The sequence below is a fragment of the Sinocyclocheilus grahami genome, unplaced genomic scaffold, assembly GCF_001515645.1.
Source record: "Sinocyclocheilus grahami isolate Dianchi unplaced genomic scaffold, SAMN03320097.WGS_v1.1 scaffold265.1, whole genome shotgun sequence".
Lineage (NCBI taxonomy): Eukaryota > Metazoa > Chordata > Actinopteri > Cypriniformes > Cyprinidae > Sinocyclocheilus > Sinocyclocheilus grahami.
In genome coordinates this window covers 1085981-1103480 of record NW_015505444.1, presented here as the reverse complement: position 1 = coordinate 1103480, position 17500 = coordinate 1085981, and the positions used below count along the sequence as shown (strand labels likewise).

Sequence of the window (17500 nt, the reverse complement as noted above, 5' to 3'; positions counted from 1 at the left end):
ATTACAACTGTTTGTTCAATTCTCAGCCCAGTTTCACATGAATGATATGATTTGATGCCTAATCCTGATTTCCACTTTTTTCACTCCTTTGCAGATAGTAAGTTAAATTATACATCTTGAATACTTCTTTTTGTCATTAAACCAAATATTTTGATTTTTAACTGCTTTTGTTATATCGATAAGTGCATTGAAGCTAAAAAAAACTGTACATGGTGGAAAGTTTGAATTCGGGCAATTCTGGCAAGGTTCTCTCAAAGTTATGAACAAACATTCTTTCAGTAATGTTAATAGAACACTCACTCAAAGTTATCTGGTCTCTAATGTTCTCTAAACGTTAGCACACAAAAAATATTTATATATAGTTTGTGGAACATTTTTTCTGGAAACATTTTAGGATGTTCAACTAACATTTGTTTTAAATGTTACTATTTGTTTCAGAGAACATTCGAAAGTAACATTCCCATAATGTCTGGAAAATAATATAATACAATGTTTCCTTAAATTGGAACGTTCAACGTTTTGAATGTTTTTGAAAATGTGGACGTTCCCAGAAGATGAACGTTTTCATAACTACTTAACATGTTTTTCTAAATTGGGATCAAATTAGGTAGGCCTAAGGTTAGGCCTTTTTTGCAAATCAGCATAACTTCTTTTTCACTTTCATCATTGCAAACAATGCTATTCATTAGCCTACTACTTTCCATGTAACGTTTGTTAAGAACTCAGCAAGCTCCCAGATGGAACAGTCACTAGGAGTTTGAGGTAAACCCCAGCCTGCCTTTGAGTTTTTCTGGTATGAGTCAAAATAGAAAGCCATGAAGAGGAGGAGAACATCTCTTTGAGCGCTGGAGAGAGCCTGCGGTCGGTCCACCCTGAGCGGACGCTGCAGAGAGCAGCACATGAAAGCGGTGTGGTTTCATGAGACCCAAACTCTCCATCTCAACGCAGATGTGCTGGCGCTCCCGACTGCTCACTGCTTTGTTTCTGGATATAAAAAGCGCTGGAAGGAGGGGTTATGACTGATCTAAAGCAGTGTTTCTCAACCAGGGGTCCGTGGACCCCTAGTAGTCCTTGACGTAAGGCCAGGGGGTCCGTATAAATTATGAATTTTTGTATAAATGTTGTATATTTTGACAAAGAAAAATCCAGTATAGCTGATGATATTCTCAAATACTGGACTGAGCTAACTTGCATTATACTTGACTGTATTTGGTCCTCACAAAGACACAAATTATACATAGATGAGTAAATTTTGTTCTGGGGGTCTTTGAGGATGGTTCTGAATTGGACTGGGGTCCGGTACGCCAAAAGGTTGAGATTCAGTGATCTAAAGGATAAAAGCAAAGTAAAATCGTGCCACAATTTATTTTTTTCATTTTCAACACTGCATCTCATTTCAAAACCTGAAATGTTTTGCTTGAAACGGGTGCTTATGTTACGTTTCCTCAAAGTAAATGACATTTTGTACCTAATGCATGACATTCAGACGTTTTTCTGAATCTGGAGCCGATCTTGAGCGACATCTTGTGGACATTTATTACAAATGTTGTGAATTTCACAATTTTTTTAAATTTGATTTATTATTATTTTTAATTCAAGAAACAGGACAACATTAAAGAGCATCTACAGGATTTTTCACATAATCACACAAGAGGAAAAACAGGTACAGCATATGCACAAGCTATGCAAAGTAAAAAAATAATAATTATGAAATGAAAATAAAATAAACTATAAATATGATTTTTAAATTAATACAAAAATAAATAAAATTATTTTTCCATCGTTCTCAGACACGCCATTCATTACTTTAGTGACATGTACATTGTGCTGTTCGCCACTTGATGGCGCTGTTTCACAACAAATACGAGAATTAAAATCTCCACAGTCGGTGTGACACGTCCACGCAGGTTTCCGTAGTGTAGTGGTTATCACGTTCGCCTCACACGCGAAAGGTCCCCGGTTCGAAACCGGGTGGAAACATCGGTCATATTTTTTCTCACTTAAGCGGAAGACACGAAAACGAGAGTCGATAAATTGTCGACACGCACGAAACATGACCGAAGTATTCCGTGAAAACATGTACTTTGTTTTCTGATTATTTTGAGTCAACAAAAACTAAACTTGTCATGATGATGATGATGATTATTTTATATTATGTTTTATTGATATATTATTGTTATAATTATTATTTTGAAATCCATAATCCAAAACGGATTTTTTTTTTAAAACACGACGTCAAGTAGTTGCATTCGAACTACAACTCCCACAATGCACTGCGCAATCACTCCGGCATGAACGTGTGCTTCCGGCGCGGAGCCGGTGCTTTTCCTGCACTGTAAACTTGAGTAAAGCGGCTCTTCGTCCCGACCAACTCAATCTACAACCATCCGGGACCGAGCGCCGAGATGACGGAGCAGATGACCGTGAGAGGGACCCTGAAGGGCCACAACGGCTGGGTGACCCAGATCGCCACGACGCCGCAGTTTCCGGACATGATTCTGTCCGCGTCCAGAGGTGACCGACAGCTGTTTATAGCGCTCAGCTGCCGCAGCGGTCTTACTCTGCCGGTCCTGTAGTACTAGAGTGGTATTCATATATGGTTAGTCCAAGAAACTTAAATAAACACCATGGTAATACTCCGATATGGTACTTTTATGAAAGAAAAAAGTTATTGTTTTAATAAAGAATGATGGTGCCTTCCTTACAAAATGTGCAATGTTTTCAGATGATTTTGAATGCAGTCGGTGAAACTTAAATGTTTTAAATTGGCTTTATATTGCAACTCAGTCTTATTCTTGTTATTCATATTTGATTGTAATAATTCTTAAAAAAAATAATAATGATTATTAATTTAAAAATGGCAGCAGACGTGTTGTTTTATGTTGTAAAATAATTGTTGTTTTAAATATATATATATTTAAATATATCTGTGAGTGTGTGTTTGTTTGTGTATATATATATATATATATATATGTTGTAATTAGAAATATTGTACAATATGAATGAATTTGGAGGCCGCTTTTTTCAAATAATAACAATGATATAACATATATATATATATATATATATATATATAATGTAACTATATAGAATTAAAGACAATAGTAACATATGTGTGTATATATATGTGTGTGTGTGTGTGTTATTATTGACATTATTTAAAAACACACATATTTTATGTTGTAAAAAATCTTTTTAAATAATTTTAACTGCTTTATTTTACTCAGAAATCAAAAACTGCTATTCTTCTATTCAGTTCTGCCTTAACTATTTAATCTTAAGTATTGATCTTAAGCATGAGTCATTTTTAAAAGCATGTTTTCTGGCATTAGTTGGTTATGTAATAGCTTTTTATTTTTATTTTGAGGGATGTTTTGGTTGATAAAGCCACATGTTTGTTCTGTTTGAACAGGACTTGCTCTAACATCTCTGCTCTTGTCTGTGTAGATAAAACCGTCATCATGTGGAAACTCACCCGCGATGAGACCAACTACGGCATTCCTCAGCGAGCCCTGCGCGGACACTCGCACTTCGTGAGCGATGTGGTCATCTCATCGGACGGTCAGTTCGCTCTGTCGGGCTCCTGGGACGGGACCCTGCGTCTGTGGGACCTCACCACGTGAGTACGGGCTTTAAATGCTGTGCATTTATGATCTCGAACACACTTCTGCTCTTCAAATGTTGTTCGTAGCGGAACCACGACCCGCCGGTTTGTGGGCCACACCAAAGATGTGCTGAGCGTCGCCTTCTCTGCTGATAACCGGCAGATCGTGTCCGGCTCTCGGGACAAAACCATCAAGCTGTGGAACACGCTGGGCGTCTGCAAGTACACTATTCAGGTGAGGGCCGGGATTTGTTGAAAATAAGGTTGGTTTAGCAGTGAAAGAAAACGTCAGTAATATTTCCAGATGAACACTTACTGGACTGAAGCAGCTTGGCTTCACTTGATTCTCCATCAATCATTTTGTAGAAAAATCAGGATCTTTTGAGGATCATTTGTTTCCAGAAGCTTCCTTTTCACTGTTCCTCAGCGGAGGAATGATCTTCCCAAGCCTCCAGAACATCTCGCATCTTCTGAGGAGCCTTTATTTCTTCATCTCTCAATCAGCACTGGATTGCACTGCATTATATGTTTGGATCATTTAAGTCCCATCTTACTAAGACGTATGTGACCCTGGAGCACAAAACAAAAGTGTCAATTTTTCAAAATTGAGATTTGTACATAATCTGAAAGCTGAATAAATAAGCTTTCCATTGATGTATGGTTTGTTAGGATATGAACCGAGATACAACTATTTGAAAATCTGGAATCTGAGGGTGCAAAAAATCGAAATAATGAGAAAATCGCCTTTAAAATTGTCCAAATTAAGTCCTTAGCAATGCATATTACTAATCAAAAATTAAGTTTTGATATATTTACGGTAGGACATTTACAAAATATCTTCATGGAACATGATCTTTACTTAACATCCTAATGATTTTTGGCATAAAAGAAAAATCTATAATTTTGACCCATACAATGTATTGTTGGCTATTGCTACAAATATACCCCAGCGACTTAACACTGCTTTTGTGCTCCAGGGTCACATATTATTGGAGATATAGAGCGACGACTGATATTTATAGCATTTTATGTAAGCATCTGTTATACTGTTATAAAGATCTCATTGATTTGTTACAAACATCAGAATTTCATCGTATAAATATCAGTATTTGCACCAAATTGCGTATTTTTGCTCAGTTTGGGCCTCTGATTTAAACTGAGCTGTTTTTTTCCTCCATATTCTCACTGTATCAGACAATACAAGCCATAAAAGCCCGATGGATCAAATATGACATTCAACAAAAAACACATATGCAAACCTTTTTTTTTTTTTTTGTCTTTCAGTTTCAGTAAATGATTCCAAAAACAGTCTAGGCTTTACAGCGTTAAAGTTGTTGTCTGAGCTGAGATGTTTGTGTTGTTCCTCAGGACGAGAGTCACACTGAGTGGGTTTCCTGCGTGCGTTTCTCTCCCAACAGCAGTAACCCCATCATCGTCTCCTGCGGCTGGGACAAGATGGTCAAGGTGAGAGTAGAGTGCAGTTTAAGGGCGTTTTCAGACATGCAGATCATTTGTTTTGTTCTGAAACAATGACTTAGATTGTTACAATGTTGCGTTTTCTCCTTGGTAACATTTCAAAGTGTTCTAAAATGTATTTATGCAAGTCACATGAGTAAAACTGTTAAACCTAATGTTTATGATCCGAAAAATCAAGATGGATTGACAGGTCAGCTCTGTGGACACATGCATACAAATACAATAATTAAACTCAAGCATTTAAGCATCAGCCTTTAAAATCAACATGTTTTTATAGGTTCATGAGGAACATAAGTGTGGACAGACTTTTCACTCGTAGTGTTTCGTCTCTTTCAGGTGTGGAATTTGGCCAACTGTAAGCTGAAGACCAATCACATCGGACACACTGGGTTCCTGAACACCGTCACCGTTTCCCCTGATGGGTCCCTCTGTGCCTCTGGTGGAAAGGTCAGATTCACTGTTTATGGTCCTGCTTAAGGGTCATAATCCGAACCTAGGACACATTTCTTGTAGAAAATCATATAGACCCGGTTTTCAAACTGGAGCCCACATGGGAGTCAATGAAAAAAGAGAAAAATACTAAATAAATAAAATAGTTAAATAATACTAATTACTGTAATGAGTGAAAAAAACACATAATATAGTTTAATAGAAATTAAGTTTTGAGTGTTTTCCCAGTATAAATTGAATTTTTATATATGAAAATATATAACCGCTCTTTAAATTTCAAGTCGGGTGTCCCTCGCACAAGGATGATCATATTTAGGGATCCATGGGAGGGTTATTATTATTAGCTAAAACTATTTGCGTGTGTGTGTACATATATATATATACTGAACAAAATTATAAACGCAACACTTTTGTTTTTGCCCCCATTTTTCATGAGCTGAACTCAAAGATCTAAGACTTTTTCTATGAACACAAAAGGCCTATTTCTCTCAAACATTGTTCACAAATCTGTCTAAATCTGTGTTAGTGAGCACTTCTCCTTTGCCGAGATAATCCATCCACCTCACAGGTGTGGCATATCAAGATGCTGATTAGACAGCATGTGGTGGTGACACCAGATACTGACTGGTTTTCGGACCCCCCCAGACCCCCCAATACAGTAAAACTGCACATTTTAGAGTGGCCTTTTATTGTGGCCAGCCTAAGGCACACCTGTGCAATAATCATGCTGTCTAATCAGCATCTTGATATGCCACACCTGTGAGGTGGATGGATTATTTCGGCAAAGGAGAAGTGCTCACTAACACAGATTTAGACAGATTTGTGAACAATATTTGAGAGGAATAGGCCTTTTGTGTACATAGAAAAAGTCTTAGATTTTTGAGTTCAGCTCATGAAAAATGGGGGCAAAAACAAAAGTGTTGCATTTATAATTTTGTTCAGTGTATGTATATATTTATTTATATGTATGTATATATATATTTGTATGTATGTTTATGTATATATATATGTGTGTGTGTGTATATATACAGTGGGTACGGAAAGGTTTAACTAAAACTAAATTAAGTTCATCTATATAAAGATGAAAAAAAAATAATAATAAAAAAGACAAACGCAAAATCATAAGAACTTTTAGTAAAATTAAAATGAAAACAGAAAATATAAAGTTTAATATATTAACAAAAACAGTGATGCTAAAATAATACTGGTCCATGGTATCTAAAAGTTTGTAAACCCCTGATGAAGCCTGTAGAATCAGTCTTTGAGTTTATTTTCTAAAATTTTAACTTTATCTTAAAGGCTAATGATTGATATTGACTTTTTTGCATTGTTTCATGCAGTTCTGTGTCCTCGTTATGCTAGATGGCTTTATCATTTAGATGGCGGTTTGATGTTCTCTGTGTTCAGGATGGACAGGCCATGCTCTGGGATCTGAATGAAGGCAAGCATCTGTACACGCTGGACAGTGGTGACGTGATCAACGCGCTCTGCTTCAGTCCCAACAGATACTGGCTGTGTGCCGCCACAGGACCGAGCATCAAGATCTGGGTACCATCAGCTCTTATGACTGGATTTACACATCAAAGCATGTTCTTAGCAGTTTGGTGATGCTTTATGTTGTGGTGGACAGTCAGCAAATATTTGGCATTTTTATATTGGCGTAATATCAGCATAATTTGTTGAAAACCTCATATTGGAAAACTGGTGATTTCAATTAATCAACATTGAACATGATTGCAACATAGATGCCATTTAGGTCGGTGAGTATGAAATGAAAAATGTACTCTTATTTAATGATTCATTTATATCATCGCTTAAAAATTCTGTATTAAACTAGTGATTTCAATTAATCAATTAATCAAGAAATCATTGCAATATTTGGTGACTGTGCCCCTCACTTCATTGAGCATCATCAGAATCAGAATCAGAATGAGCTTTATTGCCAGGTATGTTTACACATACGAGGAATTTGTTTTCGTGACAGAAGCTTCCACAGTGTAACAGAATGACAGTGACAGAACAAAAAACACAGATAATAAAAAATTAAAATAAATAAAAAATAGAACAAGTAAATAAGGAATAAAAATATATAAATTGACAGTTGTATGTGCAGGTATATTACAATAGACAGTTTTGTATGTACAGGTATATTATGTGCAAATTGAAATGTAGACTGAGTATGAGTGTTAGATAAATAAGTGTATGAGTGAATAAATAGTGTGTGTTCCACAGTTATTGTCAAGTGTTCATGAGATGGATGGCCTGAGGGAAGAAACTGTTCCTGTGTCTGGTCGTTCTGGTGCTCAGAGCTCTGTAGCGTCGACCAGATGGCAACAGTTCAAAGAGGGAGTGTGCTGGATGTGAGGGGTCCAGAGTGATTCTGCCAGCCCTTTTGCTCACTCTGGACGAGTACAGTTCTTGGAGAGCAGGGAGGGTTGTACCAATGATTCGCTCAGCAGTCCGGACTACCCTCTGTAGTCTTCTGAGGTCAGATTTGGTAGCTGAGCTGAACCAGACAGTTATTGAAGTGCAGAGGACAGATTCAATAATGGCGGAGTAGAACTGTTTCAGCAGCTCCTGTGGCAGGTTGAACTTCCTCAGCTGGGGAAGGAAGTACAACCTCTGCTGGGCCTTTTTCACAATGGAGTCAATGTGAGTGTCCCACTTCAGGTCCTGAGAGATTGTGGTGCCCAGGAACCTGAATGACTCCACTGCAGTCACAGTGCTGTCCATGATGGTGAGTGGAGGGAGAGCAGGGGGGTTCCTCCTGAAGTCCACAGTCATCTCCACAGTTTTGAGCATGTTGAGCTCCAGGTTAAGACTGCACCAGACAGCCAGCTCTTTAACCTCCTGACTGTAAGCAGACTCGTCACCGTCCTGTATGAGGCCGATGAGTGTGGTGTCGTCTGCAAACTTCAGGAGATGGACAGAGGGGGCTTTAGAGGTGCAGTCGTTGGTGTACAGGGGGAAGAGCAGTGGGGAGAGAACACAACCCTGAGGAGCTCCAGTGCTGATCGTACGAGTGCTGGATGTGTATTTTCCCAGCCTCTCTAGCTGCTGCCTGTCATTGAAATACATGTTAAATATACAATTGCTAAGATGGCATAAGAGTTAATTCAGTTCCTTTGGTGAATCAGTTCAAAGTGTCCAATTCGAAAATTGAATTATTTAACAATTCATTTTTGTCACCACTTCATGTTATATTTGACTAGTGTTTTCAAAATATCAACACTGAAAAGATTAGATTTAAAATGGGCAAAGATGAATTTGGTAAGTTCAAACCATTTTGGTGAATCAGTTCAAACTGTTCAAGACTTTGATTCATTAAATATAAACAATTTAAATGGTGACAATTGAGTTGTTAAATCGAAGTCAGTTGACAGTTTGAACTCAAATCGCTAAAATGATTTGAACTTGCCAACAGTAATGCTATCTTTTTCCATTTTAAGTTGAACATGTATTGTAGTGATTTTGAGAGATGGCATTAGAGTTGGAAAATTGAAAAACCAATAGTTCAAACTGTCAATTGACTCGGATTTAACGATTCATTTGTGTCACTACTTAATGTTTTTTATTATATATTAAAATTTATTTTGTGTAATTGAGATGATTAAATAGAATGTGCTAATTGTCATTTATTAAATAACTGCAGAAACTGCTTTTGTTCTAGATTTTTATTATAAGTGCACTACACTTTTTGAGTCTACTTGAATGAATGTAAATATGAATATTTGGCTTTTGGATGGTTTGATTTGGTGTTAATTTGCACCCCAGTCACTCTTCCCTCTCTCTCTCTCTCTCTCTCATAACTGTCGTGTCTGTCTGTCTCTCCACAGGATCTGGAGGGAAAGATCATCGTTGATGAGCTCAGACAGGAAGTCATCACCACTAACAGCAAGGCTGAGCCGCCCCAGTGCACGTCTCTGGCCTGGTCTGCTGACGGACAGGTGAGAGCTTCCCGCAGGCCACAGTCACCACGCTTGCGTGTGTGTGCATGCGCGTGTGTGTGTGTGTGTGATGAGCTTATTCTGCAGATAATCAGCATCGGTTTGGATGCTGGATCTCTGGATGATCGATGGCATTGTGTGTTATAGATAATCTTAAATATAAACTTAGGGGTGTGCGATAACATGATTTTTGATTGTGGACGATCAAAATGTCTCCACGATCTGCTTTTGAAGAAATATCGTATTATCATGCTACAGGGCACATCCTATCATTTGCTGTTCTGCCGCCTCCATCGAAGTATACTGTAAAACGCAACATACATTCACATCAAATGTTAACTCACGGGACACTGCACTTATTCACAATCACAAAAGGGCATTATTTGCATGTGCTTTAAAGTCTTGCCGGTTAAACCTCATTTTGTTTTGACATGCACTTTTTCTGAGCATGTACAAATGAAGCGCGCACACACTAAAAAGCCTGTCAAACAGCGTCTGATTACTGGACTGAGTTATTTTTCGCATCTGATTGCGCTAATATTGTCAAAAACACACAAGGTTTACATATAAACACAGCTGGTTATGTCTCCCGCTAACCACCGCACCGCACACACACTCTGCTTCGGTCCAGAGACACGATAGCACGGCGCGAATCAAATGCACGAGTCGGCGCAGACCACAAAATGTATTGGAGCTATTTGAATTCTACACAGAATGCTATATTTTATAGCAATATGGATGAGATTGTGGCTGGCATACCCTGTCAAATGCGACTTTACGGAGCTCAACGGCTCTAGCCCAAGCTGTGATATAAACGAACGCTATTGGCTATTTTAAAAAGGGGCGGGGCTGCTTGATATGTCCCGCCCTGTCTTCCTGTTTCAGTTAAAATGACGTCAACACTTAGAGTAACGCTGCGTGTTTCTTAGCATTTCAGGGGACCTTTAAAGTGACCGCAGACTAATAGTCCAAAACATGCTTCCACTTGTCATTAAATGCAGAGTTCACCCAAAAATGAAAATTCTGTCGTCATTTACTCACTCATGTTGTCACAAACCTGTATTAATTTCTTTCTTGTGCTAAACACAAGAAGGTATTTTGAAGAATGTGGTTAACCAAACACCTGCTGGTCCCCATTGACTTTGATAATAGGGGAAAAAAACACTCTGGAAGTCACTGGGGACCAGCAACTGTTTGGTTCCCCACATTCTTCAAAATAACTTTTGTGTTCAACTGAAGAAAGAAACTCATTCAGGTTTAAAACAACTTGAGAGTGAGTAAATGATGACACAATTTTCATTTTTGGGTGAACTGTCCCTTTAATATTAATAAAACGGCAAAACAGAGAAAAGTCGCTCACTGCTCTTAACTGAAGAACTTTAATACAGTTGCTTTAGTAAAAATCAATGTACAATGTATACAGTGACGTGTATATAGTGTTTTGTTTTTATATTTGTTCATTCAATTTCTTGAATGCTCCTGCTAAATACAGCTACTGCACCTGAAATATAAAGCACTGTTTGTTTTATTTGTATATTATGTGTATTTGTAATGTGTAGCTTTGTTCTTATTTTTTTAATAACAAAGATAAAATAATGACACAGATTTTTATCTTCACCCACAATGGCCTGAATGTCTGCTTTTCTTTTGTATTTTATATTTTGTTACCTTTTGTTACAACTTGCAAAATAGTCAAACTAACATGACAAAGAATCGTGATTTTCCTGAAAAGAATTGTGATATGTTTTTGCCGTATCGCCCACCCCTAATATAAGCCAATTGCACAAATGAAAAGAGTTGTATTAATTGCATTATATATTTTTTTCTCAGACTCTCTTTGCTGGATACACAGACAACCTGATCAGAGTTTGGCAGGTGACCATCGGAACCCGATAAAGATGTACATTTCCAAGAACAGAATGCAAAATATGGAAAATTGAATAAAAAAATTAAATAAAATAAAACCGATTTTGTCCTTGTTAGTATTTTTCTTTTGTGTTGATGCAAATTTGTAGTATATTAATGCAATTTACACTTAGTCTTTTGATGATTCTTTATCTAATGAAATCTATCTTATATATTAAGTTGTTCTTTACATTTAGTCATTTAACAGATGCTTTACAAGTTGTGATGACTTACAAATGAGGACAATAAAAGCAGTCAAAACTAACAAAAGAGCAACAATATATAAGTGCAAATGACAAGTCTCGGTTAGCCTAACACAGTACACGTAGCAAGGTGTATATAATAATATATATTATTCACACACATAAACACACACGCACAAAGAAAAACAAGTAAATAGAAAAGAAAAAAGATAACGTAGAATTAAAATAGAATAGAAAGTGCTAGAGTTAGATGGTCAAATATACTTATAAATATAGTTATATTACTCATGATTTAATATCTTGACGTATATGTAGTATATGAGGCTTTGGGTCGATAGGGTAGAAAGGAAAGGCTGGATTCTGTGAATCCTGTAGCAATTATATACCAGTTTATGTATGACTGAGCAGAACTTTGCAACATTTATACACCTACTGTCCAATTGTGTTTCTTGCATAAAATTGCTGATTTTGGGGTTAAATATCTGATTTGTTTTTGTTTACTACTGTAGTACCATTTGTCACTTTAATATTACTATTTCAGTAACCTGAGGTCCAGGAGTGTCTCTTTCACCCTCAATTTGGAGTGTTTTATTTTATTAACACTATTTGCCTTTCGCTTGGGAAGCTGAAATACAGCTATATTGCTTGATCAGTTTAAAGTTTGATCAATTTAACGCAGCCATAAAATACTTAATGCTACATGTAGTAACCATTTTATGGTTTTCATATGGTCCAGGAATAAGCAATGAGGGGTTTTGGTCTCTGCAAGCCATTCAAAATTGAGACAATATCTTGTTTTAGAGGAAAAACATCTTTACAATCTAAGCAAATTTAGTTTTATTGTCAGTGAAAATCGCCTGGTACTTGTGGTACAGTGGTGATGTCTAAAAAAAACAAGACAGTAGTACAAAGAAGGCCTGAATTGGTCATGAAAATTGCGGAAAATTTGAAAATGAATGAAATGTGTTTTTGTTATGTTCAGCTCTGCTAGAATTTCCTCTGAGTGCAGTCCTTCATGGACGATTGGTGGAAATCATAAGCCTAACAAGTTTTATTTTCTGAAGCATTATTAGATATTATATAGTTTTATACACGCTCATGCATTGTGTTTAATTGCACAACACCTTCACCATCGTGTTTTATAGTGCACACGCTCTGTATCATCTCATGCTAAAGCGTTTGAACATCAGCAGAAAAGAAGTGCGCAGGAGGAAACCATAATGGGGCGGTGCTTTACCGTCTCCGACCAATCATAGAACGCTATCATTGCCCGGTCAAAGACTGTCGTCCAATCACAGCGTGATTTATTCCAGCGGACTCATCCGGTGCTATAAAGGTAGCCACGAGTCGATACTGTAAGCGAGTCCATTTTGGAAAGCGGCTTTTTTCAGCGCCAATATTTTACAGTAAGCCGGTTAATTTAAATTTAATTCGGGTGGGAAGCTGCGTTGGGTTATTGTATGTTTTACACGATTATGTTTTAGACGAAAAAGCCTGTTTAGTGCGCCCGGCGCAGTCGAAATAATGTAAATACGATCGTGTAGCTAGTTTAGCTTTGCGTGCTGCATTAGCTTTAGCTACGCGGCATGAATACATCTTTTTATTTGTTTGTTTTGAGAACCCCATAGGTTGTATACGTTTCTAGCACATTTTAATACCTGCTTTTATTTGTTTTTTGTGCTTTTAACAAGCTAAGATTGTAATCGAGCGTTTGCGTTGAGTCCGATGCCGTAACCACGCTGTTGTTACGCTATTCTAGCATCAGCCCTCAGATCTCGCACTGTGAAACTAAATCAAATCTCTTCTAATCCAAAGGTAATCAAAAGCGACTAAAATGGCCGACGCAGAGCACCAGTTCATGGAAACCTCCGAGAACGGGAATGAGGAGGATTTTAACGGAGCTGAGGAGGAGAACGGAGCCGGCGAGGGAGGACAGATCAACGCCAGCAGGGGCGAGGAAGACGCTGGGTGAGACTATCGAGCGCTTTATTACGTTTGCATGCTTAATGTGGCTGTTTTGTATTAAGTCGTCTCTGTGTGTCTTTGTTAATAGAGGGGGGAGGGTTCTGCTCCTCATTGTTGGACGTGAGGGTTGTTTGGGATTGAATCCCGCGCTGGCGGGTGTTTGATCTGCCGATACGCGAGCGTATTAACTCTAAAATCGCAAGTCGCTTTATTAAACCCAACAATGGAAACCCTATTCATCCGCATGGTAATTTAGCCGAATTGTAGCCTGTTTATGGTTGCCAAGCAACTAGGTCTTTATATAGTTTAACTGGTGATGGTTCGTCCAATCAGAATTGGAGTTAGCGCGCAACAGTCTCCGCCCACTTTCCAGCTGGTTCAAGCATTATCATTTTTTTCCCCATTAATTTTTCCATAGGGATTATTTTTTTTAATAGTCTCACATGGAGTAGGGTATTTCTGCAATACCAGAGGCTGCCGTTTCGGGACCGCAGTTCTAGGACCTTGTTGTTGTTGTTGTTGTTGTTGTTGTTTTTTGTTGTTGTATGTATTAGCATTTTATACTCTTTAATTTTGTATTTGTATTATTATTTTTTAAGTTATTAGGTATTGTATAATGTTACATTTGAATTGTCCTCACCGACCCCTAACTCTAAACATACCTATTGAAATATTAACCTAATTTGTTTTGAGTTGGCTAAATTTGTTTGTGATTCTCTGATTGGTGGGTGACTCTTTGCAGAATTATGGGTTTTTTTTGTTGTATGTATTAGCATTTTATACTCTTTAATTTTGTATTTGTATTATTATTTTTTAAGTTATTAGGTATTGTATAATGTTACATTTGAATTGTCCTCACCGACCCCTAACTCTAAACATACCTATTGAAATATTAACCTAATTTGTTTTGAGTTGGCTAAATTTGTTTGTGATTCTCTGATTGGTGGGTGACTCTTTGCAGAATTATGGGTAATGTAGTTATTCACCAGGAGTTCTGCAACTATTTAATGAAAGCATTTCATCTATTACCAACAGTGTAGATCTGTTTTTAACGGTTTATAAATTTAATCCATTATGGAGAAAGTGATTGGATTTATTTCATGAAACCCAACTGTTGGTCTTTTTGTCTGTGATGTCATGCGATTTGCTTTTGTTTGTGGTTTAATACAGATTCTCATCAACTTTTTATTATTTTGTGCAGTAAAATGTTTGTTGGAGGACTCAGCTGGGACACCAGTAAGAAAGACCTAAAGGACTACTTCTCGAAGTTCGGCGAGGTGACCGACTGCACCATAAAGATGGATTCAAACACCGGCCGGTCACGAGGGTTTGGCTTCATCTTGTTCAAAGAAGCAGAAAGCGTGGACAAGGTATGGATGCTTTCGCTTCCCTTGAATCCAGACACTTGCGTAGTGGCAGAGGTTCACGTCTATTCATTTGTAAGGTGCTGGAGCAAAAGGAGCACAGGCTAGACGGCCGACAGATCGATCCCAAGAGAGCCATGGCCATTAAGAAAGAGCCCGCCAAGAAGATCTTCGTCGGTGGCCTTAACCCTGAAACCACAGAAGAGAAGGTCCGTGAATACTTCGGGGCCTTCGGAGAGGTGAGTTTTGACTTGGAGCATAAAAACATCTGTCTTTGTCATCCGACTTTTTATTAATGCGGTATCGATTATGATGCTTGCAGATTGAAACTATTGAACTTCCAATGGATCCAAAGACGAACAAAAGGAGGGGCTTTGTCTTCATCACATTCAAGGACGAATCTGCTGTCAAAAAGATCCTGGAGAAGAAATACCATAACGTTAGCGGAAGCAAGGTAACGAACGGAACGGAAGACCTTGTATGTATTTCTCTTATCTTTTTATGTTTTAAGTTATGTTGGGTCAATTTGTGGGTTAAAGGGTTAGTTCGCCCAAAAATGGAAATTCTGTCATTACTCGCCCTCGTGTTGGTCCAAACCCGTAAGACCTTCGTTCATCTTTGGAACACAATTTAAGATTTTTGATGAATTCTGAGAGCTCTCTGACCCTCCCATAGACAGCAAGGTAACTACCACGTTCAAAGTCCAGAAAAGTACCAATATGATTGACTAAGTAGTCCGTGTGACATCAGTGGTTCAACTGTAAAGTTACAAAGCTACTTTTTTGTGCTAAGAAAACCAAGAACTACTTTATTCCACACATTCTTGACGTCGTCACGCCGGATCTGGGTCAGCACCGCCACACGCTCTTGTCATGGTACTGCCGTGAACGCGTGTCCACAAGTAACTAGTGCTGTTCAAAATATCGATACGACGATGTATCGTCACAGAGATTTGACTATACGAGTATCGATACAGCTGGCCCTGTATCGATATTGTGGCCCGTGTGCAGCAGTGGACCATGCTTAAATTTGTTTAACATTTTACAACGTTTACCATGGAGTAGAAAAGTGCAAGGTTTCTAAAAAGAATGAATGGAGCATATATAGGCTACAACCAGGTTTAATTTGGCCGCAGAGGAACACAACTGGGTTGCCTGATATAAAGGGACGTAATCCCCAAAACGGAGCTTTACACTTGTGTAATACGGAAATATCTGCCAAGTGTGCTACTTATCCCTGGCAACCATGTGCACGCGTGCGCTCTCCACTGTGGATAAAAACGCTTGCTTTCTGAAGACACCGCTTAGCTTGCAGTTTAGCGATCTCCACTTCAATCTGTTCTCAGAAAAGTGTAATTCATCAACTGTTCATTTACGACACGCAGAGAGAGAGGCTGTGTATGTATGAATTACCACCGGTTTGCCGCGTTTCTCTAACAGTAAAGCTGTGGCTTTAATTCCTTTAGAAACAATGATGCTTTTTGTTGAGAAAGATAATGTAGTTCTTGAGCGACTAAGCTATTTAGTTGATAAAACTGCGGGGCAGCCCTAAAAAGTTTGTTCCTGAATGTCTGATTTTGGCCGCAACGTGATCCGTGTGTGTGTGACTGCACTTAACATCAAACTGCTTCTGTTTCACACAAATGCTGGCACAGACGTGCATGTTCGTCTAGAGTCTCTTTGAACTCGTGTGTCTTCGGAAGTGGAGCTGCGTGGAAGGTTACAAAAAAATGTCGTGCACACCGCCATGCTAAACGATGTCGCGCAGACTCAAAGCGAACTTCCGCCAACACCGCAATGACGTCATTTGCAGCGTGCACCTAAGCGAACTTGCGGACGCGTCGAGTATAAATCCGCCTTGAGTGTGTATGCGTTGGATACCGTGACATGTAAATTTACTTTTTAAAATATATTTATTACAACAAGTACATTATTTATGGGCTTAAAAACAAGATGCAAACAATCAGAATATTGTACCTGGTGGAGAGTGCCCAATGTAAACATGAAGCATGTGCCATTACCTATATTGTACTTTGGTACAGTTCTGGAGGCCCTTCACAATGCAGAGGTCAAGTCCTTGCTCTGCCAATAGTTAGAAATGGCTCTATAGTAAGCAGTGTTTAATAAACAGCTGTTTTTCTAAATTCTGCTGAGGCGTGGTAGTTACCTTGCTGTCTATGGGAGGATCAGAGAGCCCTCAGATTTCATCAATGACAGAATTTTCATTTTTGGGTGAACTAACCCTTTAAAGTTAAAGTGACTTTTATATATTATGGAAACTTGTTTTTGCCATGGGATTAAAAGGGTAATTGCAGCATCTCACAGTTCTGACTTTTTTTCAGAATTGTAAGATATGAATGTAGAATTGTAAAGGGAAAATCATAATTATGAGAGAGATGCATTTAGCTATCATTTATTTTGTAATTGTGTTAAACCCAATTGCAAGGAGAAAGAAAAATCTAAATTGTGACTAATTCGGTTTACTAATTTTTACTATTTATTTATCGTTGTCATAATTTATGACGCGCGCCCCCCCCCCCCCCCCCCCCCCCCCCCCCCCCCCACCGCAAACTATTTTTTTTTTTTT

General features: G+C 38.2%; 2 protein-coding genes and 1 non-coding gene across 4 annotated transcripts in view; all 3 read left to right on the top strand.

Annotated features, from left to right (window-relative positions):
- Window positions 1–1907: 1907 nt before the first annotated feature.
- trnav-cac (transfer RNA valine (anticodon CAC)) lies at window positions 1908–1980 on the top strand. Its single transcript has one exon. It is a non-coding gene; the product is annotated as a tRNA-Val (tRNA).
- Window positions 1981–2285: 305 nt separating this feature from the next.
- On the top strand, window positions 2286–11385 carry LOC107599381 (guanine nucleotide-binding protein subunit beta-2-like 1). The gene is made up of 8 exons (XM_016290958.1): window positions 2286–2514; window positions 3448–3619; window positions 3692–3839; window positions 4973–5068; window positions 5417–5527; window positions 6938–7078; window positions 9367–9477; window positions 11308–11385. Exons 1-8 carry the CDS (start codon window positions 2406–2408, stop codon window positions 11371–11373), a joined length of 954 nt encoding a protein of 317 aa, XP_016146444.1. The 5' UTR covers window positions 2286–2405; the 3' UTR covers window positions 11374–11385.
- Window positions 11386–12898: 1513 nt separating this feature from the next.
- The window catches only part of LOC107599380 (heterogeneous nuclear ribonucleoprotein A/B-like), a 6613-nt gene continuing 2011 nt past the window's right edge, over window positions 12899–17500 (top strand). Inside the window, exons 1-5 of one of the 2 annotated variants that reach the window (XM_016290957.1) lie at window positions 12899–12991; window positions 13401–13553; window positions 14752–14920; window positions 14995–15153; window positions 15237–15368. In XM_016290957.1, the coding sequence (XP_016146443.1) occupies window positions 13420–13553; window positions 14752–14920; window positions 14995–15153; window positions 15237–15368 (594 nt within the window). In that variant the 5' untranslated portion in view covers window positions 12899–12991; window positions 13401–13419. Of the gene's footprint in view, window positions 12992–13400; window positions 13554–14751; window positions 14921–14994; window positions 15154–15236; window positions 15393–17500 lie in introns of both variants that reach the window. The other variant, XM_016290956.1, reaches the window with a different exon arrangement.